The sequence below is a fragment of the Lonchura striata genome, chromosome 5 (genome assembly GCF_050655825.1).
Source record: "Lonchura striata isolate lonStrDom1 chromosome 5, ASM5065582v1, whole genome shotgun sequence".
Classification (NCBI taxonomy): domain Eukaryota; kingdom Metazoa; phylum Chordata; class Aves; order Passeriformes; family Estrildidae; genus Lonchura; species Lonchura striata.
Window position 1 is genome coordinate 30,527,295 of NC_140707.1, and position 27,948 is coordinate 30,555,242.

Here is a 27,948-nt window from a genome sequence, read left to right on the forward strand (position 1 = left end):
TACTTGAGATGCTGCCTCTGCCATTGTAAGCGGCCCAGAACCCTCTGCACACTTGGCAGGAATTTGCAACAGAAGCCTCCACATTCTGGGTGAGTGGAGACCATGGTTTACCTCCAGCCATGCCTTGCCCTTCAGCAGTCTGTGCTGCTCACAGCGAGCAGCCAAGTGCTGGTCATTAGTAACTTACACAGGCAAGTCTACACAGACTGAAGGGCACGGCTGCAGAAGGAGCCGTGCTGCTAGCATGCACATCAGCAGCCAGGAGATGATGAGAGCCTGCCAGGAGCACCTGCCCACCAGGGAACACTTACCTGAGGTGTATCAGTGACCAACTGAGGGTAAACTTATATTAGCAATTTAGACCAAAATGAGCTTCTGAAGTGAACTTCCTGAAGATGCCCACCTTCTGTGCTCAGGTTCATGTTAAGAAGCTGAATTACGTTTGGATTTAGCTACACCAGGAATGTTCTCTAGAAGCATACCTAAGGCTCTTCACATAGTAACCAGCACAGTGTGGACTTAGCAGGTCTGGCTGTCTCTGTTGGGTTGGATTATTATTCATGAATAGATAGCCTGAATCCAATCTCATGAACAATCAGTACGTGGATGAGTATATTGCAGGACGGTGTGCCAGCAGTACATGGCATCACAGCCAGAGCCAAGATTTAGGGTATGAAGATACCACTGGGAGATGGCTGTATACCATGTATTTGTCATGCACAGAATCTCAGAACAGTTAAAGTTGGAAGGGATCTCTAAAGAGCCTCTAGTCCACTCTCTTATCCCCAGCTACACATTGCGTATGTGCTGTCACTTTCTCAATTAACGAAGCCATCCCAGGCAGTTGGTGGTTTGTAAAACCTACAAATGCTAGCCCTAATTTTTGTACTCATAAATAATGCTGATATTTTTTTTCCTTGCCTTGAGAAACAGGCTTTGAGACTCCATATGGGCTGAACCTGGGATACAAAGGGTACCTGTGTCTGCCTGTGTGCTAGCCTGGCAGATCCATACTAGTGCTCTCCTGCACTCAAGATAATTAGCTGGACTAAGAGGCTGTCATTAGCTTGGATACAATACCAGACTAATACAGTTACACCACCTTCAGGATCTAAACTGGTCCCTGTCACGTTGCTCCCCCAGATCGGAAACATGTACCAGAAGTGTTTGTCAACCCCTGTAAGAGGGTGCTGCATCACACACACTTGTCCAAAGGAGTAAGAACAAACAGGTTTGTTCCCTACACCTTTCAGACAGCCTTTGTGAATGATGTGCAGTGTCAGAAGCTTAGCAGTGCATGTGACTTGTTTAGCAGGGATCTGTCATTGTCCCTGCGAGAGAGCAAATCCCCAAGATCCAAACGTCATTCAGCTGCTGAGAAAATGACAGTACAGAAAGTACAAGGAACAGTTGGAAAGGTAAACATCAGGGGTTCCTGCCTCAAGGGAGATGAAGTCCACCATCTGGAAACCACATGGTATGGCTTGAGGAGACCACCTGTCAATCAGAAGTGCAGTCATTCCCAGATGTGAAGCACAAATTGGGTAGTAGGGCTAAGTGAGACTAACTTGAACCGCACAGAGATGTGAACTAGCAGGTGATGTAACCTTAGACCCATTTACCTGTTTTCCTTGGGATAAATTAATGCATTTACACTTTTGACAAGTATTTGAATGCAGATTTTACTTTTAAACTTTGTAAGTGTTCTAGTACCAGACTGACCATTTTCTAACTCACACAGATTTTACACTTAGATACATCTGTGATTACTCTCAATACACCAAAGACATGATGAACTAAATTTAAGCTTGCCCCAAAATACCTACTTCAGAGGTGCTGTCCTCTAATTAGGGATGCAGTTGATAGTGAGCTATCAGAGAATAAGAAAAAGTTCAATCCATAATTGGGGCTCAAGGACCTTGACTTTGGGAGTGGCATTACCATTCTGCTCACTGAACATTCAGGCAGGCAGCCTCTATGCCTCAATATGGTTACCAGAACTAAAAACCAATGCTGCAAAACTGCAGTTGTGAAAATAAACACTGCAAAACATACTTGCAGGGTGTGAGATTGACAGGAAAAAAAAAAAGACTCAAAACTTCCTGGAAATTTTGGAAGCAACACCACTGAACCAGCTGAAGACCGAATCATATATGCCTTTTCATGCAGCCTGCAGAAAAGGAAGTTGAGTGGGATCTTTATTGCTCTCTACAACTCTCTAAGAGGAGATTGTTGTCACCTTGAAAAACACAAAAAAAACCCCCAAATGTTGTCTTAGTCTACTCAAAACATTTCCTTAACACACAGTGAAATCTTTTCCTTTATACAAGAGGCTCCACCATTTTAGTGTTCTTAACTGAAGATGAAACTAAGAATTTATTTTAGAAAAGTAAAATCTAATTTATTTTAATTTTTAAAATCTCATTCTATCTTCTTTTCTTTAAAATCCTTCAATGAATTTGATTTCTCAGACATAGCAGTGAACCTGAAATACTGCATTTTCTTGAATTCAACACTGCTCTCCTAAAGTTGCCTGTAATTAGCAGGTGTATTCCTTAATTCTTTTATGCTTTGGTCCTTTTTTAGTTCTTCCTTGTAAGAATCCCAAATTTGGAATTGCTTATGTACAATCAAAGATGTTGAAGATAAAAGTTAGAAAATACTATGAGCTTTGAACTTAGTCTGTTTTCTTTCCTAAGGACTGAAATGTATTGTAGTTAATTGTCTTAAAACTTCAAGCACACTGAGAGCCCTAAAATTAATACAGAAGTAGGATTAAGTATAATAAAAGCACACTTCATTGCTTGTATGCCTCTGGTAATAACATTTTAAAGTAACAAGCTGGAGGCTAAAACAATGTGAAACATTGTACTGAGTTGGCAAAAGAGCAGTTTCATTAGTGGATGGATGATTACAGAGATGATGGATTTGACAGATCCAGCCAGTGTTTTCAAGAAATCATACAATTCATTGTTCCAAATAGCAATAAATTGTAACACATTCTGCAGGAGAAGAGAATTATATCGCACAGAAAATGGACAGGTATTACACAAGAAGGTACTGAATGTGTAGGGCCACTTGTCAGCACTACACCTTCACCCCACGCCCCTACACGCACAGGCTGCTTTGGTACAGAGACAACTCTTTACAGAGACAGCCCAACACTGCAGGCTCCTGTTGGTGTGGGATCCATGTGCACAGAGTCCCAGCATTCCCAGTGTCACCTACACCATGAAGGAACTCGTGTGCCAACCACACTGCCTCTGAAAGAGGACAGAGTTTTAATGTTACTCTTTTTAAACTGAAAAACTGTGACCCTTTAAACACTGCTCATAAATTTAAAGTTTTTAGCAGTCTTCATTGGGGCAGCATGTAGATCAAGGGGAAACAGGAAAATGAAGAAGAGAAAATTAAATGCAATGATTTGCCAGTACAGTAATACAGTACTGCTTTGTATGCTGATTCTTAGTGCATTGTATACAAACATCTACACATATGTTCACAGAGAAGGCTGTGCATATACATTTATCTCACAGAAACCTTTGGTAAGATAAAGCTTTTGAAAACTTCAGTCATTTTTTTAAGGAACCACACTATCTCTTCAGGCTTTAGCTATCTAATCCAATAATATAACCTGCTATTTCCAAAAAGTTCAAAATAAATAAACACCTTTAGATTTTACAGGAAACATATTAATCCCTGTGAGTCTATAAAATGATCTGAATATATATAAAAATTGAGGTGATGTCTAGGTGACAACTTCTTTTTGAAAGGGTATCTCAAGGCCAGACTGAAGGCTGGGGCCATGAGAACTATTGTGTCATTTAAGGATCACGAGTTATCTTCTGCAAAGCCTGTCTTTTACTGAAATTGATGAGAGATTTGCAATTGACAACAGTGAAATGAGGTCAGAGCCACAGGTGATATGACTAATTACCAAGCTACATTCACTCCATCTGTCCCACAAAATGTCTAAGAAAGAGCATAGGGTAAAACATCTCCATCCTATGCTGGTGCTCCTCAAATACTGCATAAAAATAACAGTGAGAGTATTTGGAAGATTTCATCCTCTGAACTATGTAAACATTTGTGCCAGAAAAATTCCTCAAGTTTCTGTGTAGAGGGATTTTGTGAGCAAATTACAGAATAAGAGCTCAGATGACAAGAAATGTGTGGGTGTGCTTGTTGTATATATTGTGGCAGATCCTGAAAAATCACTCTCCTATGCAGGTGTCTGAGCCCTACATGAAATGCCAAGTTAGTTTTCCTGACTCACCTAGGTGTGTCGTGTTGTCTCCAGGCTAGGTGCATAATACAAGCTGGCAATCTTCCTTTCAGGCTTTGTCTTGACAATGCAGCAAAATGCTTATGACTCCTGTTCCAAGATCCAAAACCATCTCAGCTGCATGACTAAAAAAATAATCCTGTGTAGTAAATGAATTCTTCATGTTCAAATTTGTTAAAAAAACTTTGGCAGGTTAACTTGTATTCACAGAGCTTTATGCCAGCAAGGTATTTATTATTTGTGCCTCCTGTGATAACTTATGTTGACTAATAACCATATGTCTACAGCCAGTAAAAAACCTATGTGGGTTCCACAGCTGTGGCTAATTTTGGAGAAATCAAATCACATGCTCTCTGGTCTGCACCAAACTTTTATTGTTTGATGATCTGGTAGCACAGACAAACAGTACAGACAAACAGTACTCCTGACAGTGAAACTGCAGTTTCATAGACAGTGCAACTTGCAATGAAGATAGGAATAGCTATAGACTAATGTAGAAACAACCAAGTTTGGAGAGGAGGAATGGACCTCAGATGAGATTTTTTTGTTTGTTTGTTTCCTTCTAAGTAAGATACTGATAAAGTCAAATACCAAGGTGGGAATCTCTGCACCTCCCATGCAGTTTATCTGCTAGTGTGAACAGAATGGGAGCACTGCATTTGTGCCATTTCATATCACACAAACACCATTTATATTGTGTACATAGAACTGAGAAGCACTATTTCATTAATCAAACCACAACACCACGCAATTACCCAGACTTCTGTCTATTCAAACATAGTAACATTTCATACTCTTCCACTTCACTGATTGATTTTGTTAGTAGGGTGCATACACACACACACACACACACACAGAGAGACATGCCTGTTAACTGTGCACCACAAATCTGAACAAGTAACATCTCTGTGCTTCTCATAAACCTTGCCTGGGACCACTCTCCAGAACTGAGACCAATGGAAGTGGAAGAACCCACATCAGTCTTATCAACCTCTACAAAATACAGTGATCACACTCCAAGTGCCACTAGGAATGGCCACTGTCCCACACTGACTCCCTAACCATGCCCATGGACTGGGGGAGGGCTGCCCAGCCAAAGGCACGGGGCTGCCCTGAGGTTGACCTGCACAGAGGGCTGAGTTCTGGGCTCACACACCTGCTCTGCCTCTGTTAAAGCTGCTTCTACAGATGCAGTGATAGTGTCTCCTAGTGGCTATACTCCTGAAGGAGCAGACCCTAATCCAAGCTTCACACCTGCAACTCCCACTCTTTAGAGGCATACAAAATACAAACACATCTCTAGATTTTTAGAGTACCTAAATCAGCACTCTGAAAGGTTTGGTTTTGACAAATAAAAAACCAGCAAAACAATAGCAAGGTACTTTATTCTTTCCCTCCAGTAAGACTAGAGAGAGATAAGAGCCATAATAAAACCACGTGAAGCACGGACTTTGCTCAGAGGTCTGAAGGCAAGCATGGGTATCAACCAATCTGAGTCAATCTAACGTAACCTTTAGGTCCTATCAAGACCCTGTAAAAGCAAAGGAAATGTTTAAATGCTCTGCTTGGGTAAATCTCCACAGATCAACCCACCACCTACTGAGCCCTATACCAGACACGATAGTCTGTGGGTATGGACTCAGGACCTGGGATTTTTGAAGCATGTTAAGCACTCATGAAAGGCAATGCCAGCACAGATCAGGAGGCCAGGTCTCCCAGTAGCATCCTGCCTGCAGTCATGGCCAGCAGAGGACATTCAAACAGAACATAAAAACAAGAAACCTTGAATTGTATCCATACTTGGTGCTAGCCCTTCCTCGAACGGGATATTTTCCAGTTTCAGCACCAGCTAAGTACCAAAAATCCATCTTAGTAATAAGATCTGACCAGGAGATTTTGTGAAAGAAAGACTAAACCCTCAATATACAGACAGCGTAAACCAAAACCCCACTAGCTGGAACTAATAAGGTAGACCCGGAGAGCACATGGGTCTGGTTTTTGCCATGTTTTTGAACATTTCCTTTCTCATTTTCTTCCAATTGAAGTTTCCCATTGCTGACCATCCTCTTGGAACAGAAAGATTTGTGCAGCAAATTTTCATACATGGATAACCTTAACCAAGTAAGATATTGAAAATAAAAAGGAAGGAATGGCTGAAAAGGCACAGACAAGGAAATCTTTCCTACCAAATCCTGTTTGCAAGTGATAACTAACTCTTAACAATGGAGCACAGATTCACCTTCCTCTATATATGTATCAGCGCCTTTTGTTGTTCATTAAACATCCTGTCACACACCTGACTTCCTCACTTTGAAGCTTTTACATAAGCTTCCCTATTAGAAGAGCAATAGGTCACTACAAAAATTATGGTAGTTGGAGCAGTTTTAACACCACAAAATAAAACTTTTATATACTTCTGATCTCAACTAACATATCTAGCTGAACATCCCAAGAGTGACTAGATGTAAATACGGAGTGTATCCCTTTGTTCCCACCTCCAGCAGGTCCTTTTCCATGTGCCTGCGTGCGCCTGTGATGGTGCCCATTGCTGCAAGCAGAGCAGTGTTTCTGCACCATTCTCACATTGTGCCAGTGCTGGTGGAAAGCATTTCTTGAACAAGGTCCAGTCAATATTCACTTTCCCTGATGATCCTTTTGGTGCCTCAGTTTGCTGACCTTTATGCCAAAGTGAAAGCTAATCTCTACGCTCAGCTTTTCACTTGAGGGAAGAGAAAGATGAGAATTCAGTTCTGGAAGAGGTTCTTACTGGTAAACATGGATTGACAATTGAAATGCTTCCCACTCAACTTCTTTTTCCGCACCTCCTTCAGCTGTCACAGACCGCTAACTGAATCATACCAAACAACAATTTCAGTTTGCCTTAGTCTAGGTAAATTTCCTACAAGGTTTGAAAACAAGACCTAAACTTTTTGTTTCTTTTCTCACCCTGACAATTTAGCTCTTTTCCATAAGAAAAACAAAAGCATGCATCTACTGAAGCCTTTCTGGTTTCAGCACTCTGATCTTTTGTAGCCTGCCTTTTCAGTCAAATTCTTTTAAAAGCACCTCTCTTTCTACACACATTTAAAATCTCCTTTCATCGAAAGGTGACAGATCTCTCTAACACAGCCACCTCTTATTTTTTCCACCTCTGGCCCAAAACAAGCACAGACCTCTACAGCCACCTCATGTGGGAATACAAGTAGTAGATGACTGCAACATCCAGAAGAGTGTGATAGTTGGGGTAGTCCAAGGATACAGAAGGGAAAGAGCTGCAACCTTAGGCTGGTCTTTCCGCCTCTGAGTTTCTTCCTCATGGCTCTGATCATTTGTTGACAGTATCTAGTTAAATAGAGGAAATGCTACATAGGGCAGATTAAAGTGCTGCACTGCCACCAAAACAAAAATGTACAAATTCAGTGCAGAAATTCCCTGCAAAGGTAAGGCAATAACAAATGATAAATTAATGACTTCTCTGACAGTCCTGTGAAAAGTCAAAGTGAGTCACGTATTTGCCCTCTTTTAGACTGGGGGATTGTCCTTTTTTCAAAGCAATGCAAACCAATACTTTCTAACCTCCCATTCCCCTCAAGCCAAGTGCTAGGAGGCCGCTGCATGGACAGCCAGTTTCTTCTTCTGACCAGGTAATGGGACACTTGTGTGCACACCCTCCCAGACATGTGTTGGGTTATTTAAATCAGCTCAGCAAGTCTTTTAGCCTGAGAGACACAAAGGCAATATAAACAGAGCTTCCTTTTGCACTCTGTCCTTAGAGAGTCCTATCTTGAGCAGATCATGCTGATACAACATGACAACATCCAGGGATAAAGGGGAGGCTCACACTAAACACAGTCTAATAGTGTTATAAGAGGGCAAGCAGAGATCAATGAAATCTTTTCTTTCCTACAACCAGCAAGTCTGTAAACTGAACAAGCCCCCTGTCTCATCAGAGAGCAATGAAATGAGCGACTCCTGCAATCCTGGCATGGGTAGAGACAACAGTTTCCTTCCAGGGGACACTAGCAGAGCTGAACTGTGTTTGCTTTTCTCTAAAGCCTCTTGTAGAACCCTTTGCCCTTCCCAGCATTTTTCTTGCTAGAACTTTAACGCATTTGGCACAGAACTGCAAAATTGCACAACTCCTCAAGAAGTTGGATTTGTTTGTTGCCTTTTGAAGGGATGGCTGGGGGGACAGGTTTTCGATTATTTTTGAAATTAATAATAATAATCATTATTATTATTATTAACACTACCATTATATTTAGGAAAAAGCTTCCTCCTCCCTTTTGCATGAATCATTCACTTGTACTCTTCTTTTAGGCAGGTGGTTTAAGCTTGATCTGCCCTCCAGGGGTTAAATAAAGAAGTGATGGAAAGGAAACCCAAGACCTTTTCAGTGGCTCATATTTGAAATTTTTTCCCTCGCTCTCTTCTATATGTGGATCGTCTGCTTCTCGTTTCCTTTCGCTCCCTAATTATTCTGTTAGGGAATGGCGAGGGGCAAGGATTAACAATGAAGCAGATGACAGGAAACTGTTACCAAAAGAACAATGCCGGGCATCTCCCCCATCCTCCCGTTCCTCCCACCCAAGAGATGGTCCCCCTCACCCTTCTGTCGATGCCATGGCTCCGAAAAAACCCCTGTCTTCTCAAGGGTCCAAGGGATTAATTTGGACAGCAGGGCGCGAAGGAGGTTGGTTCTTTGGTATAACCCTCGTTCACGTCTGGGAAGGAGCACGCAATTCCTTGTAATCCTGGGGGCTCGGCAGGGCTCGGATCCGGCAGCTCCGCTCCTCGGCTCTCCCCCACCCCGCCGTCCCAGAGCCGGCTCTCGGTGCCCGGGGCCGGCGCAGCAGTGGCCGGCGGGGCGAGGAGGCGCTGGCACCTGGGTGCGATCCCCGCGCCCTCCCCTCGCCGCGGGGAGCGTGTGCGTGTCTGCGCGGCTGTGTGCGAGAGCTGGGGGGCGACTTCACATCGGCGCGGCGCTGGCTGAGGCTGGATTGGGAGGTTTAGCCCTCGAGCCGTGGATTTGCAGTCAATCCCTCTCTATTTTAGGCACGGGCTGACATCACGAGCCGTTGTTACTCCTATAAATCCCCCCCACCAGCTCCTTGGCAGCAGCGGGGGGGGCGGCGAGCCCCTCGCAGGGGGAGGGCCGGGCGCCGCCGACCGCGACCTGCCCCGCTCGCCGCGGCCGCCACCGCCACCGCCTCCCGGGGCAGGCTCGGGACTGCGGCGAGCCGGCCGGGAGCCGCGGGAAGGCGCGATCCCCACACACTGACACACACACACTGACACACACACACGGCTCCGCTCGGGGTGTCCGGCTGCCGCCGCACACCGCACGTGTCCCGCCGAGCGGGTCCCACAGCCCGGCCGAGGGGCTGCGCCCCGCGGCCGCGGCACCTGCCCCGCCGCGCCGAGGCGGCAGCCGCCTGCCGGGAGGCCCGGCCCGGCCGGCCCTGCCCCGCCGCGCTGTCGCCCCGGGACGGCCGGGGCTGGCCGGCGGGACCGAGGGGCCGCGGGAGCGGGGCCCGGCCCGCGGGGACGCGCGGCGCGGCGCTGCCCCCTGCCGGCAGGTGCGCGCGGCGCGGCGCCCGCGCCCCACCTGCCGCCGGCGGCCCCGCAGGCCCGGCCCGGCCCGGCCCGGCCCCGGGGAGCGGCCGCCGTCCCGCTCGTGGCCGCGGCCTCTCCCGCGCCTCGTCCGGGCCCGCCCCGCGCCCCTACCTGCGCCGCCCGCCGCCGCCCCGCCCCGCCCGGGCCCGGGGGTCGCCCAGGGCACTTTCGCAGCGCAGGGCAGGAAAGTCCTGTCCTGTTGTGCACCCGCACTCAGGTGCTGGGGCACGGAACGCTCGTGTCATGGCCAGACGCTGCCACACACCTTCGCTCCTGTTTCTCCCAGCTGGAGCTCTGCCCGCCAAGCTCAGTGCTGTCTTTTCATCCAAGTCTGACCAACCTGATGTCCCGTTTCACAGGGAACAAACATTGCTGCCACAGCTCCTTCCCTCTGCACCGAGGAGGTGGCACAGAAAGCCAGCAGCCATGAGGAAAACCCCTGACACGATAAGGGTTGCAGGGATTGCACAGCTGAGCAAAGCCTGCCTGACCCTCCGCACCACTCCCACTCCCCCAGGATGCTTTTCCTGCACCGAGCCAATTCCAGTTACTTGCCCTTAAAAAATGGCAGGATGCAGCCTATCACGCAATCCCCAGTCCTAATCAAATACACATTTTTTTTCTTGTAATCTTACCATGAACGTAGGCTTTCAACAGAAATATTTTACAAGGGCAATTCTATGAGAGCAACTGAGGTTGCCTGAAATGAGCTTGTATTTCAGTATGTCCATTTCCTTTCAGTGCTATTTTTCAGCTGAGCACCCTGGTTTTTGGAAGTAATTTAATGAAGCCCTGAAACATACAAAGGGAAAGCGTACACTCGTTGGAGGGAATAAGAATGCAGAGAGTGTTTTGCTCTGCTCTTTCCATAGCAATATCCTTATGGCCTTTCCAGAATGCACAGCTCTTTTTCCTTGGAGGGAAAATGAGCTGCTATCCATGTTGTGCTATTTCACACCCCTTCTCCAACAGATGGCACAGATCCTCACCTGTTTAGAAAGAGATGTTTGAAATAGTTCTGTACCTTAAAAATAGAATCAAGCTATCAAAGATACTAGCAATTTCAGGTCACACATTGCTTTTTTTGAAACATTTATCCCTATTTTTCCTCATTATTGGCATTAGATGCTAATTCATGCATAGTTCTCTTCAGTCTGTAAACAAGAAACTAGTGTGGGTAAGCCTGACAGAAAGGATGGACAAGCTGGTTTGTAATTTCTGGGAATACTTGACGTTGTGCAAGTGCTTGGGTATGTTGATATGACTGCTCACTTGTATATGTGAATACCTGTGTCATACAAGCAGAGAAATAAAACATTATGTGGGCATTTAGAGATAGCCAAATTTGAATCTAGGATTCAAACATGACTGAGGTCCAGAAATAGAAGCAAATGCTGCAACCTCATCCTTCTCCGGTAAAGGGCTGTGCTAAAATCTGAATCCTGGGTTTGAGAGGTGTCTGGCTATTTTCTTGCTTCTGCTTCCTTTGAAGAGCATCATGGCTGTGAAAAGAAGAGTTTGAATAGTGTTGTGCATGCACAGCTATAGCAACCTCCTGAGATTTTAATTCCGTGAATTCCTACAAGTTTATTTTCAAGAATGTACTTTTGTGTGATATACAGCTAGTGAACAGCTATATTGCTGCTGTCCAAGCCCAGAAACTTTCAACTGATTTGAAGCCAAATAGGGATGGGATTCAACACTGAGGAGCAGTTAAAGGATCAGTGAATACTAAAATATGGTTGATCTTTAGTAAAAGGAGAAGAGTGAGGTCTAAGGCTGGAATTAAACCAGAATTTTGCAGATCTGTTTGGACTGGACAGAACCTAAAGGGAGAAAAAAGCATTTAGAACCTTGTCTCTATCAGTTGTAGCAGTGGAGAGCAATAATGCTACGGAAAGCAGTGCAGTCATGGTGTCCTAACTTAGAAGACAACCAGTTTGTAGGTCTTTATAATTTCTATTTACCATTAAATAATACAATAATTATTTAGAGTATAGAAACACTCATTTAATGTAATCATGAAAGAACTTTCTAATTTCATTCTTTGTCATTGGTGTTAGGAAGAAACACATGTTGACTTTCTGCAAGTTTGTGCTTCTCCAAAACTGACACCTAATTTACTCTAACCCATTCTGTCAGCAGGGGAGTACCACACATTCATTGGCATGTGTTCCTCCCGGCAGAGGAATAAAACACATAATGTTTTTCACATTTAATTCAGGATTTTTGTTGCTGTTGTTGCCATGCACTTTGTCAGCCAAGCATAATCTCCTGGCAGGAGAAGGCAGACAAGATAAAGAGAAGCAATATACTTTGATTGTAGCCTTTAAACTTTTTGATTTAAGCAACATGATGTGGTCCTATTGCCAGTGAAAACAAGGAAAGTGCAAAAGCATAACCAAGTATTTCTGCCAAGAAAATACAAAATAAATTACATGGAATGATGTTCAATACTAATTGTCCTTTTAGCAGCAGTTTTCAGATTCAAAAGTGGGTAGAAACTACTGAATGCTAAGAAACTTGTAATGAAGTTTTACAGCAGCAGAGAATCAGAACTGAAATCAGATTTGCTAACTTCAAGTTGCCATAGCCATGCAATAGGCAGAACACAACTTCAGGATCTGAATCCTTCTTGGTAAGAGCACTAAATCTTTTCATCATTCCAGCCATCGTTCCCAGCCTTCACATCCAACTACTGCTGTAAGCTGTTCTGGGCACTGTAATAATTTGAAGGTCCTAAAAAGTCCAGGGTGTCATATATGACTTACCAAGAAAGCATTAGTGATGGAAGATAGTAATTACTGTCTCTTCTCCCCAGCTTTTATAGGGTTAATCCCTAGTCTTTAGCCATGACCAAATAGAGAATAGAGATGATTTAGTGAAAGAGCAGTGACTAAGGACCATGAGGACACCCAAGTGTCTCCCTGGACAACATGCCCAGTGGGAGAATCTTACCCTCTGATGTCAAACAGTTCGCCTCAGTTCAAGAAAAGTGCCTGCTAAGTGTGAGACTTAGACATTATTCTTCACCCTGAAGAGCTACAGAGGAGTAGTTTTACCACAAATGTATGGGGACTAATGGGAACCAAAATTTTCCTAAGGTTTTCAGAATTCTATGAAACAACCCACTTGGAAAAAAGGTATTTAAAATATTTTTCATGTTTTCATTTGTTTAGAATACAAGGTGAAAGAGAACTCCTCTGTACATTTCATTGTAGTGGTTCGTGTACAATAACAGGACTGGGTGTATTAAGAAGAAAAACCCTTGTTATTTATATATATAAATACTCCTTGAATTTTGTGCTGGTTCTACTTTTTAGTGTTCTTGAAGAGTCCTCTCCTGAAGTGAGAGTGACATGCAAAGAGACAACGGCTGTAGAGAGTTCTGAGAGTGTGACACAGATAAAGCAAAAATGGATCTAAATAATGTCAGACATGAGTATGTAGGTTAAAAAAACAAACCATGGTTTATTTAAATGTGTAAAGTACTTGGGAGGGAAGAAGATTACATTGTACTATGGCAATACAGACAGCACATACCACAACAAGCTCATCCATTGTAGTGAATTCAGGCTACTATTTCCAGAGTCCTAATCCACTCAGTCACACAGATCTTTGGGAAAGGCTCACCATCAATTTCTCCAGGGAGCTCCACACTACAGATTAATTTCAGACAGAATTTACTGTCCTGTTTCTGCATGTCAGACTCAGGAGCAGAGCATCATCCTCCCACCAGGGGAGACAGAAAAATATGGCAAAACTTCTCATGCACTAAGACCCTCTGACATGGGTTAAGTAAAAGTAGCCCGATGAAATATCTGATCCTAGGACAAATTACCAGGCTGCCTGCCTTAACCTTATCCCAGATGTGTCTCATCACTGGGATGAGAAGCCTGAAGTAGCAGAGACTGAGAGAGATATTATATTATAAAATGCCATTTCCAGACTCAGATTTTTATTTCATGTTCTTCTCAATCCAGTCTTTGAAGGGAAGAGCTTTGGTGTAGCCACTGTAGAGTTCTAGGCTGCAAGTTTTATCGTAACCCCAGCTCACTAATCCCATCAGGTGCCACCTTAGCTCAGGAGATGCTTTTCCTGGCAAAGTTATGGCAGCAATCCCACCAGTCTCAGCAGGGCAAATATTAGAAAAAGTTGTGCGGTCTTGTTTGGCACAGAACATGTTGTCAGTGATGCTGACTTGTATCCCATTATCCTCATACTGTTGCTCACACAACAGTGAATCCACCATCTGAACAACTCCCATGCGGATTGTGTCATTCTTGTATCCGAGATCTTTAATGTCAGCCAATACCTTCCAGCCAGTAACCATTATCTTTAAATCCTCTGTGGATGAAGTCAAGTCATGAGAAGATGACAAGCAAATGGGTTGAACACGACTGCTGATCCTGGCTTTGTCCAAGAGTTTTATGACAGCTATATCAGAATCAAGTAATATAGGATCATAATTGGGGTGCACTATGATGGCAGAAATCTGGAGAGGAAACAGAGTAGGAAGAATTGCAGGGTTAACATCAATGGCAGGTCAGCAGCACGCTTTCCAACTACTAAAATACATTTTAGTTTATCTTGCTTACTTCTCCTCTACCCCCAGCTATGGTATTCTTTCATTCAAATGAGAAATATGCAGTACATTACATAATATTGGGGCCAAACCTTTACTGCTCATTTCCTTAATGAAATGCTATAAGAACAGATAGGATTCCTATGAGGAAATACTGTTTTTAAAAAAGTAATATATTTTCTTACAGGAAAAGAATGAAAACTATGGGATTAGAGAAAGAAGCTAAAATGGGGTCATGAGGGAAAGAATCAAGTTAATTATGATATTTTGGATAAATTTCATTAGTTAGATCAGACACACATGCCACACTTCCCCCAAAAAAGAGACACATATACCCAAAATTGCTGTATTTTTCATTTTGACTTCAGCTTTTCTAGTTCTGCTTGAAAAAAGCAAATCACTCTGGTGAGCCCAAGGTGCTATTTTTGGAGCTGGAGTCAGATATAAACTTCTTTTCAGTTAGAGCTGTGTGGCCTTGGGGCTGAGAAGTGAAATGTGCTCATGGCATCAAACCAGGATTTAGAGCACAAGTGTTTCCCTCATAAATTATGCTAATCAATTTTGACAGTAGCTGGCATCTCTTCTACTTTCTTACTGGCAATATCACTCAAGACATTATGGCCCACAGAACCTGAACTATTTTCTTAATTAGGGGTGAATGTATGAGTTGGATAGCTTTGAGGAATTCAATAAACTACAGTGTGTGCCCTTCTTATGCCACAGCACTTGAGTCTCTACACATACATTTCAAACAACGTGTAAGAGAGTGCATTGCCCAAAGGGTCACCTTTTTCTCCCCATACAAGACAGATGTGATCAGCATCTACCTGTGCTCATCATTTTTCACTCCTGTCGGGCTTACTCACCCTCAGGTTCTGGATGGTCTTTTCATCCCTGTCATCATCTCTGTAGAATTTGCCCAGAACTACCTTGAGCTCTGCTGTCTTGAGCACGATGGTCTTGCCCAGGTCAGTGACACAGTGGGCTGCCACCACCACGGTGCGCTCGTTCACCAGGGCCCCGCTGCAGATCAGGATCCAGGAGCCCTTCCGGAGGCTGTTCTCCTTCACCCCGCTGGCTGTGCGATAGATGGCTGCTTGCCATGGCCACCTCATGGAGCTCATTGCCTTCTTAAGAGTGATGTTTTCTGCTTTTCCACAGACTGAGGAAACATGTAGCAAAAAGTAGGTAATCCTTTCTCCCCAAAAGAATCTGAGTATTACTCTTGATTCCTTCTTAGAATGTGCCAAAAGAAACTAAACTGCAGTGATGAATATGAAGTACAGTTGTCTAATTAGCCTCTGTCTCTAATCTGCAAAATTATAGGGGTATTTGATATAGCTTTTAAAAAAATACTCAAGTTTTCCATTGTTATCTGAATTCCTGGGTAAAGTAGGAATTTGGATTTAGCACTTGAGCAGTGAATTTTCACAACAATTTTATTGAGTTGCTCTATTATGAGATGATTGCAGAAAGAAATAGAAAGAACACCCCTGGTTCTTGTTTATCATAAAATGCTATAAAGTCATCAGTGGACTAGAATTCACCCTAAGCAGTCACAATGTATTTTTGGGGCCTCTCTTGGCACAAATCTTTGCACAGGTCAGCTCATTCATAGACGTGCCTTGTGATAAGAATGTTGAAGCAAATGCATCTAAATCAACAGTCATCCTGGGGAAAAGAAAAAGCTCTGCCTTGTTGTAGGAATATGCTATCCATGCTTGGACCTGGGGTAAAATCTCCTATATCATGAAAGGTTTAACTTCTGTTGAAAGAGTTACATTGCTTTATTGCATTTTTTAGTCTCCCTTAGGAGACTTTTTCTTCCTGGTAGTGTGTGCATGTCCATACTGAATGCAATCCTTTTCAAAATACATTTTATGATCTCAAAGTAAAACCACAAACAAGAACAATAAAAATTTGTTTGTTGTTAAACTCTACTTTTCACAGTTTGCTTGATGTCAGTAGTGGAGTTTACCAAATATTGTGACATTCTTACCCTAACTTACTTTGTACACTACCTTCAGATTATATTTTATTTAGACTTAGAGTTTGCAATATGAACCCTTCCTTAGCAGGGTTTATTAAAGGAAGAGCCTATTTAAAATTGCAGACTCTCCCTTTTATTGCTTAAACTTTGATGGTTTTGTCAGCCGTGTGCCAAAGTATACAAATGAAAGAAAAATCCCATTTGTAGTAAAGAATATAGAAAAACGTGAAGTGGTAGTAGAAAGCTATTTCAAATCAGGAGAAAGACTTACTATACATCTTGTTCAATAAGAGAGTAGAAAAATTAATGGCAAATTACAGTGCTGAAAGCCCAATCACTTTACCATCAAGTTCCAGTGGTGGATAAAAAGACACATATATCCTTCAAGCTTTATTGCTTCCTTCTCCCAGCTGGAAGTATAGACAGCCTACACTGCTGTGACTCCCTAAATATCTAACATGAATACACATCCTGTTCCCTCATTCACCCAAGAGATATGCACATTTTTTTCCCCTTGGAGACTCACTTGGAATACACACAGGGGCTCTCCCACTCCATTTTCCTGTCTTCAGGCAAGTCCTCCTGCTGCTGCCCAGGCGGCGGTAGAAGGGAGAAACACACTCATACTGGAGCTGAGTGTGCAAGTGCTGGTACCCTGGGGGCAATTCTCCAAATGGCAGTGCTGGCTTCTTGGTTGGATAGATTTGAAGCTTTTGCTTGCTGAATGCAGAAGAGTAAAGTTGATGCAAAGGTGTTTCTCTGTTTCAAGGCACAAAGAACACAATAATTACAATATTATAAAAGTAATCATTACCATAACTTTATCACCAGTTGTGTTAAGTGTCACTTAAAATCACATGAAGTTTGCTCGTGAAAGAATAAAGAAAAAACATAATTCCAGCATAGTTTAGAAATACATCACAGCTATAACACATCCCATCAATTTAGTTTAGCAATACTTCCCATCCATTTACATCCTAGCTATTTTATTTACACATATCCACACATATATAATTACACATATGTTTATACATATCCTATTTGTGTCTCTTTTTTCATTTTACAGTTTCTCAATTGAAATCAACTGCCTCTGAATGTGGAAGTTTTTTGTATTCACAAAAGGACTGAGATACCATTTTTTAAATAAAGAAATTATACCTGAATTTGGCATTGTCATCATTAATTCTCAGTAGAGGGTAGAGATAGGCACGTCTTTTCTCTAGTGGATATTTTAATAGACAGTATTAGAAATTGATTCAGATTAAATGATGTTGCTAAAATGGCTTGATTTAGCAATTAACAGAGATAATTGCCTCACCACAGAGTTTTCATAATTTCATAACTGACAAGCTTCTACTTAGAAATTGTACTGATTAGCTGAAACAGGGCACTTAATTAACAAATAAATATATGCACCAGCATAGATATGGACCATAAGCTTGACTACAGTTATACTAAATTTTTATAATTTAAAATGTGTCCCTTGCTTTAATGCTTAAAAACTCATATCTAAAAAAAAAAAAAACCCTTTCTTAAGCCTGAAAAATTAAGCAGGAAATCAGTTTCCCTGGAAATGTTTGGTACTGCCTACATCTAGAAAAGGCTTTTTTTTTTTTCCTCATGACGTGATTTCATTTTTTATCACAGTGAGACACAGACACCTCCATCATATCCAATCTGTGAGGCAATATATAACAGGAAAGTAGAGTTACAAAGAACAAGAGCAATGGCAAATCTCTTGTATTTTGGAAGAAGGATGAGAGCTGCTGCGGTCATGCTTAGTCTGCCAGGGTACCATTCCAAACTCACAGGTGACATGCAATATTGCATAATCTAGACTTTACCTCACTATTGACCTAGTAAATGGTCATTCTACTTAAAGGGATTAAAAGCAGTCTACAAACATGAGATGCCATCATCTCATGGCATCTTCTGGATGGGAGGGCATGTATGTTCTCTCAATACAACTGGTCTTCATATTTGAAACATAAAAGACCTGTATTCAAAAGTTAATAGAAAAATTTAAGCAAGAAAAGTCCCCTAATGGCTACTGAAGCCTCATGTCAGCTTCTCAGGGCCATCTATACAATCACACATCACAGACCTGGAGAATGGCAGAGTGATGGGGAAGTAGAGTGACTGGGAAGCCAGAGATTGGATATGACTTGAGCTGGACCTTTATTCTGACCTAATATGACTGTTCTTAAGATCAAAGATGAGGACAGTTCTTGCACTGAATTGAAAATTAAATTAGTCATGTACTTCAGAAATAACCCTGAAATGAGAAATTACTACTTGGACTAAATGAACCAGAACATTGCAACATATCGAATTCTGATGGAGTTTATTTCAAGAAATCATCAGAAGGGTAAGTCCAGGAAGGGTCTAATCTTTCATTCCTTCCTCCCCTCCTACTATACTTGCTCCTCTCCCTCATGTCCAGCCTATATAAATTGTGCTATATTGCTTTGGATGGTGAAACTTACTGGAAACAGGTTGCATTGCCATACCCTCCTCTCTCCTTGTGCTCTCCCTGTGCACTAAGATGGCACATGTTCATATTTTAACACATCATTAGCCCCAGGGAACTGTTCTCAGACTGTTCTCATAGTCTGGCACAAGCTTGCAAGCAGAATTCCAGCATCATCCTGTAGTTTGTCTGTCTCTGTGTATTTCTTCCTGGCTGCTTCCAGCAACTGGCAACCTGTGCTTAATCAGACTTCCCCTCCCAACAGCTCTCATTGCTCAATTATCAGTGGATTTGTACGAATCACTGCTCAGGCAGGCTAAACACATGGAGTGAAAAGGAGAGGAGGGGGAAAGCAATCACATTTATTTCTTTAAACTATAGTTGAGATATTGCATTCTCACCTTGACTGAACCTGCATTGGAAGCACTTTCTGTCTCACCAGGTCAGAGATCTTTGGCTCTCTGCAGGCTAGAAAAAATATAATGTTGCACAGTACTTTTTCACATTCACAGCTCAAGTGGTGTGGTTCATACACATTTCCAACCTTTCCTCTTACTAACTGTAGTGGACTGGATTAAGAAAAGAGGCAGTTAAGTTATTTGCATTAAAATAAAGATTGATCCTAAAACCTAAAGCCTTGGGAAAATACTTCTTCACAGTTCACAAGATGTATCCCATTTACAACAGTGGAAGCTACTGAACTGCTCTGCACTGGCACTTTCAGGCATGGAAGAAGATTTTTCCACCATTCAGTGTGTCTGAATGCCTCACTTGCACCACTACGGATGATGGTTTTGTATCAGAGCAAACTCTTCCAGTAACAGAATTATGTATAAAAATATTTCATTTCCATCTGTGTAGCCCACATAGCTAATCCCAGCGACTTGGCACACAGAGAAAGGCTGCAGGATATTATGGACTTCTCAGTCTGTTTGTACACTTATGGAAGGAATTGGAGGCTCTGATTCAAAGGAAGACTTCAGAGTTACCTGAATATGTGTAAAATAACAGAAAAGAGATCTAAGATTTCTAGTGTTGCATATTCAGTTTACTTACTTTAAGATTAGGATAAAATATTCAAGTTCAAATAACTCTGCCAGGGTCTCCTTCCTGCTGCCCAGAGTGGCAGAAAGGAATCTTGCAGGACGGATTTTATCTATATGCCTGAGCACTTGTTCTCTGTGTAATTTAAGAATATCTAGTTCTTTGTGATTGATATATATGTTAACCATTATATCAATATCACAGTAAAAATCCATAAAGATGCTTTCCCAGATGACTATACGCTTCAGGGAGAGATTATTTTCATCTAAAACAACAGAATAAAGCAATTTGCCCAGGGGACAGACATATTTCCTTATCATCATTTCAGTTTTTAAAAAATCCATATGTCAAGAAATTACATTCATAAAATGAATTTAGCAGTTCCTCAGCCCAAATTAATTCGTTCATTCATTCATTCATTCATTCATTCATTCATTCACTCAGGGTTCTATACACACTCAGTAGAATAGATTGAGATCAAGAGCATAGGATTTAAAGGTGTGATTCAGTGTTTGGATGAATGCATATAATTTAATAATATCTTCAAGGCTGCTATGTACAGGCTCTGCCTTTTGCATTCATGACTGGTCCCATTGTTTTAAAATGATTGTGAAAGGACAGTTATTCCCTCTGACAGCAACAGATTGTTAGCTGTCTCATGAGACAATTATTTCATTCTATTTCAATTCCCTCTTAATCTTCTTTGATTTTGATTTTACTCAGGCTTAGTCCTAGAACAAGGATAATAAGGGTTCTAGGGAACATTCCTTTTTCTGCTTAAAGATGGAATCTTCTGGACTCTGTCTGAGTATAGCAGCCAGCAGAGCTGGCAAGCTACAAAACTCAGTATCAGTTATCAGCCAGACAGCTTACTCTTAGCAAATATGATCATTTGTTAAGTGCAAATAATATTAAACAAAATCCAGTAAAACCATAGCAGCTTGTGTGAGTTGTGGTAAAAAAGTTTGTAAACTACCTTTTATGCAGATTGGTTGCTTCCCTGACCATTCTCCATCGTCTTGGCAGGTCCTTTGTTCATTGCCACTAAGAACATACGAGTTGTTACAAAAGAAAGCAATGACTGTGCCAATTTTTGCATAGCGTCCATTCAAGAGCCCAGTGTCTTCTACTACTCTTCTGTAGCCATTGAGTGGGCCACCAGGATCTGAGCAGTTTTTTTCTTCTAGAACTAATGATAGGGGAAAAAGATAGCAACCATTTTATCAGGTTCACTACATTATTTTCACCCACCAAGTTGCTTGGCATTTTATTCAGATGTTACTAAACAATCTGCACTTTATTAAAGATGTCTTTTCAAGACCCATCTGGGATCCCTGTCTTTGAAAATGTCAAATATTAAAGAAGAAATTATAATATAGAGATGTCTGTTTATAATACACACTTCAGTCTCACTGAAAGCTTCTAAAATAAGATTCTAAAATTGTTAAAACCTCAGCTGACAATCCTGAAAAAGAACCTTGACTTTCCGTTATGTTAATGTGCCATTAATATTAACAAGGCTTCTTCAATAGCATGAAAGGCTGCACTTAAACTATTTGCAGGAAACAGGCCCTTGGCATTCTTTTCCCTTTTCTGTATTTTCAATACTTCACTGCACTTGAATAATAAAACTAGACTACTTAATTTTGCTTTTATGTTTGGTTGCATGTTGTTTTCTTAGCACTAAGAGAGATATCTCAATAATCCAGGGAAATAAAGGAATTGAAAGAGAACATATGTATGTATTTACTGACAATAAAAATTTAATATTAAAAGCTTACTCATGCTATATTCTCCCTATAAAACTGCTTTTGGTTCCTCCTTCCCAGTATTTTCCACTTCTTTTAATTCTTGTTTTGTTTTGGGGTTTATTTTGGTTTTTTTCTGAATAATCTTAGATTTTTGGCCTAAATCTAGAGGACAGTATTCACTATGTGATGCTAGAAGATGATTTTTTTCCTTTATTTTTAACTTCTCTGCTCTTTCTATTTAGCAGCTGACAAGGTAGTGGGTTTTTTCTCTTTGGATTTCACCTTGGTTTTCTTGTCAGGACAACACTAACATGCAATTCTGTTTAATTTCTCTGCCTGGTGTCTCAGTGCATGATAACCAGTGCACATCTAGTTCAGACAGCTGGTGTTGGTGCTGCTCAGACGGCCCAGAGGTCTGGGACATATCAATTGACCCAAAATTACCTCTTCTTATCAGTGCTTCAGACTTGGCTGCCTGCTGAACCTCGATTCACAAAAGCACCGACATGTAACAAAGCACTCAGACATTTATTTATATTGCTGTGAAATCAGCACAGTTACAGTGCAGAGGTATGGCCCTGTCCTGTCACAAAGTCATACCTCGTGCCACCAGACAAAGCCCAGCTCAGCAAAGCGTGTGAACACACAGCCAGCCATAACAATGTCACTTCAACGAAGAGCACGTGCTTTTAACAGTGAGTATAGTATTTCAACCAAGTTGAACAAGTATATTTTAGTGTTTTCTTTACAAGCATTGGATTTTAGCATATGCTTAAGACTATATATGTAGTTAAATATTTTTCCACAAGCTATATTCAGTAAACAAGGATTTCTGAACTTCCTCTCCACAAGAGGGAAAAGCAGATCCCTGTCTCCTTTTCATTTGGCTCCATTTTCCTTCTGTGTACCTCACAGGCTCTCTCAGTTGTGAACCATAAGTGACTGATAACTTGATAGCAACTAAAGACTACAGAGAATCCCCTACAGAATAATGCTTTATTTGCAAGTGGCTCTCTGCACTGATGGCTGGCCTGGAGGCACCATCTGATCACCACAGTATGTGTTTCCAAATATACCCAAAGCTCAACCACATAAGTCACTTAAGGCCTTCTCTTATTTCAGTACTTTGACAGTAATTGTCTTCTTCCTTAGGTTCAGGGTTATGACCTTTTTGATTTATTAAAAACAAAGAGAAAACATCTGGGAAGGAGAGACCTAGCACTTCAGTGACTGCCAAGTCTAGAGACAGCTCTTTCTATAGATGTCTAGCCAGGGCCATCATGCAGCAGGGACTTGGCATGATCTTGAAATTACATTTACTGCAGTTGGAGACTTCTCTCTACATAGAAGAATACCTACTGCTTGCTCTTTCAAATTAATTTATATACAGCTGTTGTACAACACTCCCCCCAAAATGTACATTGTTCGGCATAACACACTTATAAAACACTTTATCAATTGAAACAAATTATTCTGGAATACAAAAATGAAATTGTGCAATGCAAATCAACTAAAGGAAATTTAAAGTCTCTTTAGATGTCAAGAAGGAATTTTACAGGTGAACAGCTTCTATTCACCTCCACAGACTGCACCAAGCTTCTGCAGAGAAAGTGTCAGACACACAGAGTAATCGAGGTAACTATTCATTGTTGTACTATGTCCCTCACTTGGCTTTGGTCCTAGACGTTTTCTCTCTATGTGTAAGAAGGATACATGCCTAAAGACTTTGAAGTTATTAGTTTTCAGTAAAGTGATGTTTCAGTCAGACCTTTATATAAAAAAGTCTTTCAGGCTGGGGTTCCAGCAGAGTAAAATAAGAATTCCTACTCCTTCTTAAAGACAGGAAGACAAAAGGACATGTTATGTCGTAGACCTACCAAATTCAAGCAAGATTTAGATAGTCTAGTTTCATGGGAATACATTGGCCAAAATATTTGATAAGAATTGAAACTTAAAGTGACCTTACCACATTCAGGATGATGTGTTGACCAAATCCCATCAAGCTGACAGTAGGCAACACGGCTGCCTTTTAAGCTGTAACCTGCGTTGCACTTGAAGTAAACCCGGGCCCCGTATTTAAAGTCATCTCCTTCCACAATACCATGAGCAGGAGCACCTGGAGTCCTACACATCACCACTGACAGTTCAGATATTTCAAAAAAATCCACTTTATTACAAAAACAGGACTGTGTTAGGATGATTCTTTACTTAGAACATAGAAAAACCAATTACAATGGACACAGGATCAAAATGAAAAGACCAGTATATGTTGATCTTTAGAAAGTTGTTTAGATGTCAGCTCTACACACACATCCCACTTTTCAAAACCTATCTGGATCCATAAGGTTCAATAGGATTACTCTGAAGTGTCACATGATCATGTGCATAAGTTTGAATCATTAGGGCTCACTTGCTTAGAATATTAGTACTTGAAATATTTTCCATCTTAACAAGGGTTTTGAATGAACTACCATGAGTGGTCAAAAAAAAAAATCTAGATCCTTAAAAGCCTTATACTGAATTTCTTTCAAACACCTCTTTACATTTTATAGATTTTCAGATAACACCTCAGAAATGATAAAGCATCATTATCTGTGTAAATCAAACATTAACATAATTACATTTAAAAGGAACCTTGATTTTTACTAAACTGGGATTTTTGCCCTTTCCACAGGATATTGGGAAAGTACAGATAATGTCCTATATAATTACTGCAAGTAGTAAATATGAAATTAATTATCAAAACCAAGAATTTATCTGATAGCATCAAGCCAACCATGCTAAGGTCCACCCATCACATAAACCTTTCCAATTGTGGCAAACAGTAGATTTGAAGAAAGAACTATAAAATCAGAACAAGCATGTAGAATACTTTCCTGACGTAATCTGTCAGCATTCAAAGGTCTGAAGCTCAAGGACTACCTGAACTACAATGGTATTTTTGGTATAACATACCCTGCTGACATTTTTTTAACATTTATTTGTCTTAGTATTTTTTAAACCTGACCACATACTTGGTGTCCACAGCATCCTGTGACAATGAGTTCTACAAACTAAGTGCAAAAAGTGCACTGCCTTCTTTAGTTATGTTTCTAGTATGCCACCTGATAATTTTATTTCATGCTGTACTTGCTTCATTATGAGAGGCAGAGAAGGTCCATGCCTTATTAACCTTCTCCAAGTCACTTTTTAAGTCCAGTTTCCTGTATGTAGAAATTACATGTGTATTTTTGTAGGTAATGTACAAAACACATGGTTTATTATCTGCACAGTTACCCATCTCTTTGGCTTTGCCTGGGCCATTTAAACTGCATGGGAGAGGATACGGTGCAAGACAAAGATACGCATATGGATTTTTCACCTGTCACCTGTGGTATTCTGCTGACAATAGATAGATGCTAAAGAGATCATCCTTACTTTATGCTTCTAGAAATTGACTTTTCTGTTTTGCCTCATAGCCAGTTGCTTGCTAACCTGCAGCCAAATTTTTATGCTTAAAACTTTCGGAGAAAAACTTTTCTAAGTCCTCTGCTATGTAATCCTTACACAGAGCACACATAAAAACATCCATTTCTATGGATTGTTGACCATCCAATGATTCACATAAAGAAAACACCAAACAATGAGTTGGAAGACTCATTTGTGCACTATTGAGCAAAGGTCTTGGTAAGAAAAACTGTCTAACAATTAAGCATTAGAGTGGGGCCTGGACTATTATGCTCCTAATCAAATCACACCCAGTTAGGTGAGGTCAGCATTTCCTCTTGGCTTCAAGTATTCTTCATTAATGTCATCATTAGCAAAATAATAATGAGAAAAAAATTTTAAAAATTAATTCCTAGCCCTTGATGTTTCTCATGTGAAATATAGACACACATATATATATATACATAGGTGGATATGTGTATACATAATGAAATGAAACATAAATAATGGGAACATAGGTGTTCAAGGTGTTTTAAATTCCCAGAACTCTCATCTTCCCACTTATGATCTCTGTATTCCCAGTCACTCTCTCCATATCTTTCTCTGAGTAGCAATCCATTTTCCTACATTTGTTTCTCTCTTTCAATGTAAAATCACACTCAGCTTGTCAAATGAGAAAAGCAGACCAACCATCTGTGCACCTCTCAGACTTCTACTTTTTGTCATAAATACAGGTTTTATGTTTTGCTTATGGTCCAGTTAGCTCTGCAGAACAAATGTTTTGGTGCTTTTGTGTTCTAAGTCCATCCTGGAAAAAATGTCACCAAGCTACACTTGCTTACTAACTACAAGTATCTGTTCTTCTTCACTCCCTAAGTGCTGAAGAGATTTAGTTTCTCATCCTTTTGATTTGTTTGTTGCCAGACTTTTTTTAGATTCCCTGTGCCCCGGGAGCCAGCTGGAAAAATTCTGTTTTGTTTATGATGTAAATTCAGTATTTCATACACAGATTCATTTAATACTGAACTATGGCCTAGAGCAGAGGACATGGAGGTAGAAGGTCATGAGATCTAATCATAGCTAAAGAAATGTGATCATAAATAGGTTGCTTCATATGCTGTATGTGACAAATGAGAGCACCTCTTTCATCACAGGGATATTACAGGCATTAGCTCATACCCACTTGTGTCACAGAGCCACTGTAGGGTTTATCTGATGGCAAAACACCTTAGCATTATTAATAGATGTGTCTATTTTGTTACCCATGCCTCTAGCTACTGGTTGTTCTTTTGTAACACAGGGATGAATTTGCCACTGGAGACAGAGCCACTCCATTAATCTCTTTACTATGGATCATTTTGTAAGCTCATTCTTTCACTCTACAAATTAAATGTGGTTTTGAATCTTAAGATGTTCCATGCATCTCAGTCCCACAGCTGAGCTCTCTGTTTTCAGTGATATTATCTAGTCTGAAAATCTCGTAGAGTTACTCCAGTACCTGCTTTTACTGCTTTGGTTTGAACTCCATAGGCTTTTTCTTCTTCTGTTTGACTTGCATTTTATCCCTTTCACCTAATGTGTTTCCCAGAGCCTTTTTGCCTTTTTGCACCTTTTCCCTTTACTTGTGAACACTTCAGGCAATGGAGTTTTGAAGAGTTATTATGAAGGGAATCCTAGCCCCTATGTGTTTCATCCCAGTCTATCTTATTTTTTTGTGGATAGCTTCCCATCAAGAGTGAATTTGACTGGTTCTTACATTTTTCAGAATGGGCAGTGTATTGCATTGAATTTTCAGGTAGCCTTCTTTGTTTGAGATATTTTATTGAAGTCTTTCAACATTCTCTCCTGGTGTACAACTAAATCCAACTCTCCAACAGACATTTCTCAGAAGTCAAAAAGAAAGTAAAAGAACATTTTGTAAATGTCATTCATACCTAGCTCTGCCCTCTGGATACACATTAGTCATAAAATCCAACCACATGATCTGACCCACTTCTCTTCAGGGTATTTGATATGATTTTGAGATTCCCTTACTTAGGCAGGATGGACTTTATCCTGCCATCTACTGAATATTAGTCCTCCTTCTGTGCATGGTCCAGCAGAGAGGGCTGGGTGCCCCTCACAGCTCTCACTCACCTCCAGCCACCCCTATCCCAGCTGTACCTGTGCCTGGTCTACCCTGACTGCCAGAGCACAGACAGGGCTATGAGCTGTTTGGACAGCACTTCCTTGGGAAGCACATGATGGGCTGGCCAGGAGCACTCCATGAGCTTCAACCGTTCCTAGACCACTAGTTAGACTGTTCTGCTCCACATGAGAAAAACCAAACACCATTCCTACTGCCCTGTGACTCTGGTTTCCTGCTTTTGGGGCAAGTTGGGCATGTGTCAAGTGATCGACCTCTGATCCTTCCTCTTGGACCAAATCCACCAGGAACCCAGAAAATTGACTAGTTGTCTAGAGAATTCTACTATGAGATGGTAATGGACACCCAAATATGAAAGACATTCATTCAGGTTCTGTCAAAAAACATCTGAGCAGAGCAGAGACTCCATGAGGGTCAGGCTGACCCCATTCTTCCTGTCAAGATGTCATCAGATCTACAAAGATCCTGGTGAATTTATATCTAGAAAGGTGAAACTAATGTTAGGGGAAAATAATGCTGAAAGTGTTTAAGAGCTAAGAATGACTACCCTGCTCATGCAAAAGTTAAAAACTATAATGACTAAAAATGTAAAAAGTGAAAGGATACAATAAAATGTTTAAAGGAGGACAAAGTAT

The 27,948-nt window shown here is 41.2% G+C and overlaps 2 protein-coding genes across 7 annotated transcripts in view; both read right to left on the reverse strand.

Moving 5' to 3' along the window:
- Positions 1-10,411, reverse strand: part of SLC1A2 (solute carrier family 1 member 2) — an 88,528-nt gene extending 78,117 nt beyond the window's left edge. The window contains exons 1-2 of one of the 5 annotated variants that reach the window (XR_013340184.2): positions 8,894-9,367; positions 4,277-4,410 (exon numbers count right to left, since the gene is read on the reverse strand). Coding sequence is in view for 2 of the 5 variants with exons in the window: in XM_021555180.4 (XP_021410855.2) it covers positions 4,277-4,311 (35 nt within the window). In the remaining 3 variants the exon portion in view is untranslated. Of the gene's footprint in view, positions 1-4,276; positions 4,425-8,893; positions 9,368-10,166 lie in introns of those variants that run through there. The other 4 variants (XM_077784234.2, XM_085580193.1, XM_021555181.4 and 1 more) reach the window with 4 other exon arrangements.
- A 2,937-nt stretch (positions 10,412-13,348) lies between these two features.
- PAMR1 (peptidase domain containing associated with muscle regeneration 1) overlaps positions 13,349-27,948 on the reverse strand; it is a 54,735-nt gene continuing 40,135 nt past the window's right edge. The window contains exons 7-12 of one of the 2 annotated variants that reach the window (XM_021555126.3): positions 23,708-23,878; positions 20,967-21,179; positions 19,348-19,414; positions 17,003-17,235; positions 15,353-15,648; positions 13,349-14,396 (exon numbers count right to left, since the gene is read on the reverse strand). In XM_021555126.3, the coding sequence (XP_021410801.1) occupies positions 13,860-14,396; positions 15,353-15,648; positions 17,003-17,235; positions 19,348-19,414; positions 20,967-21,179; positions 23,708-23,878 (1,517 nt within the window). In that variant the 3' untranslated portion in view covers positions 13,349-13,859. The remainder of the gene's footprint in view (positions 14,397-15,352; positions 15,649-17,002; positions 17,236-19,347; positions 19,415-20,966; positions 21,180-23,707; positions 23,879-27,948) is intronic. The other variant, XM_077784233.2, reaches the window with a different exon arrangement.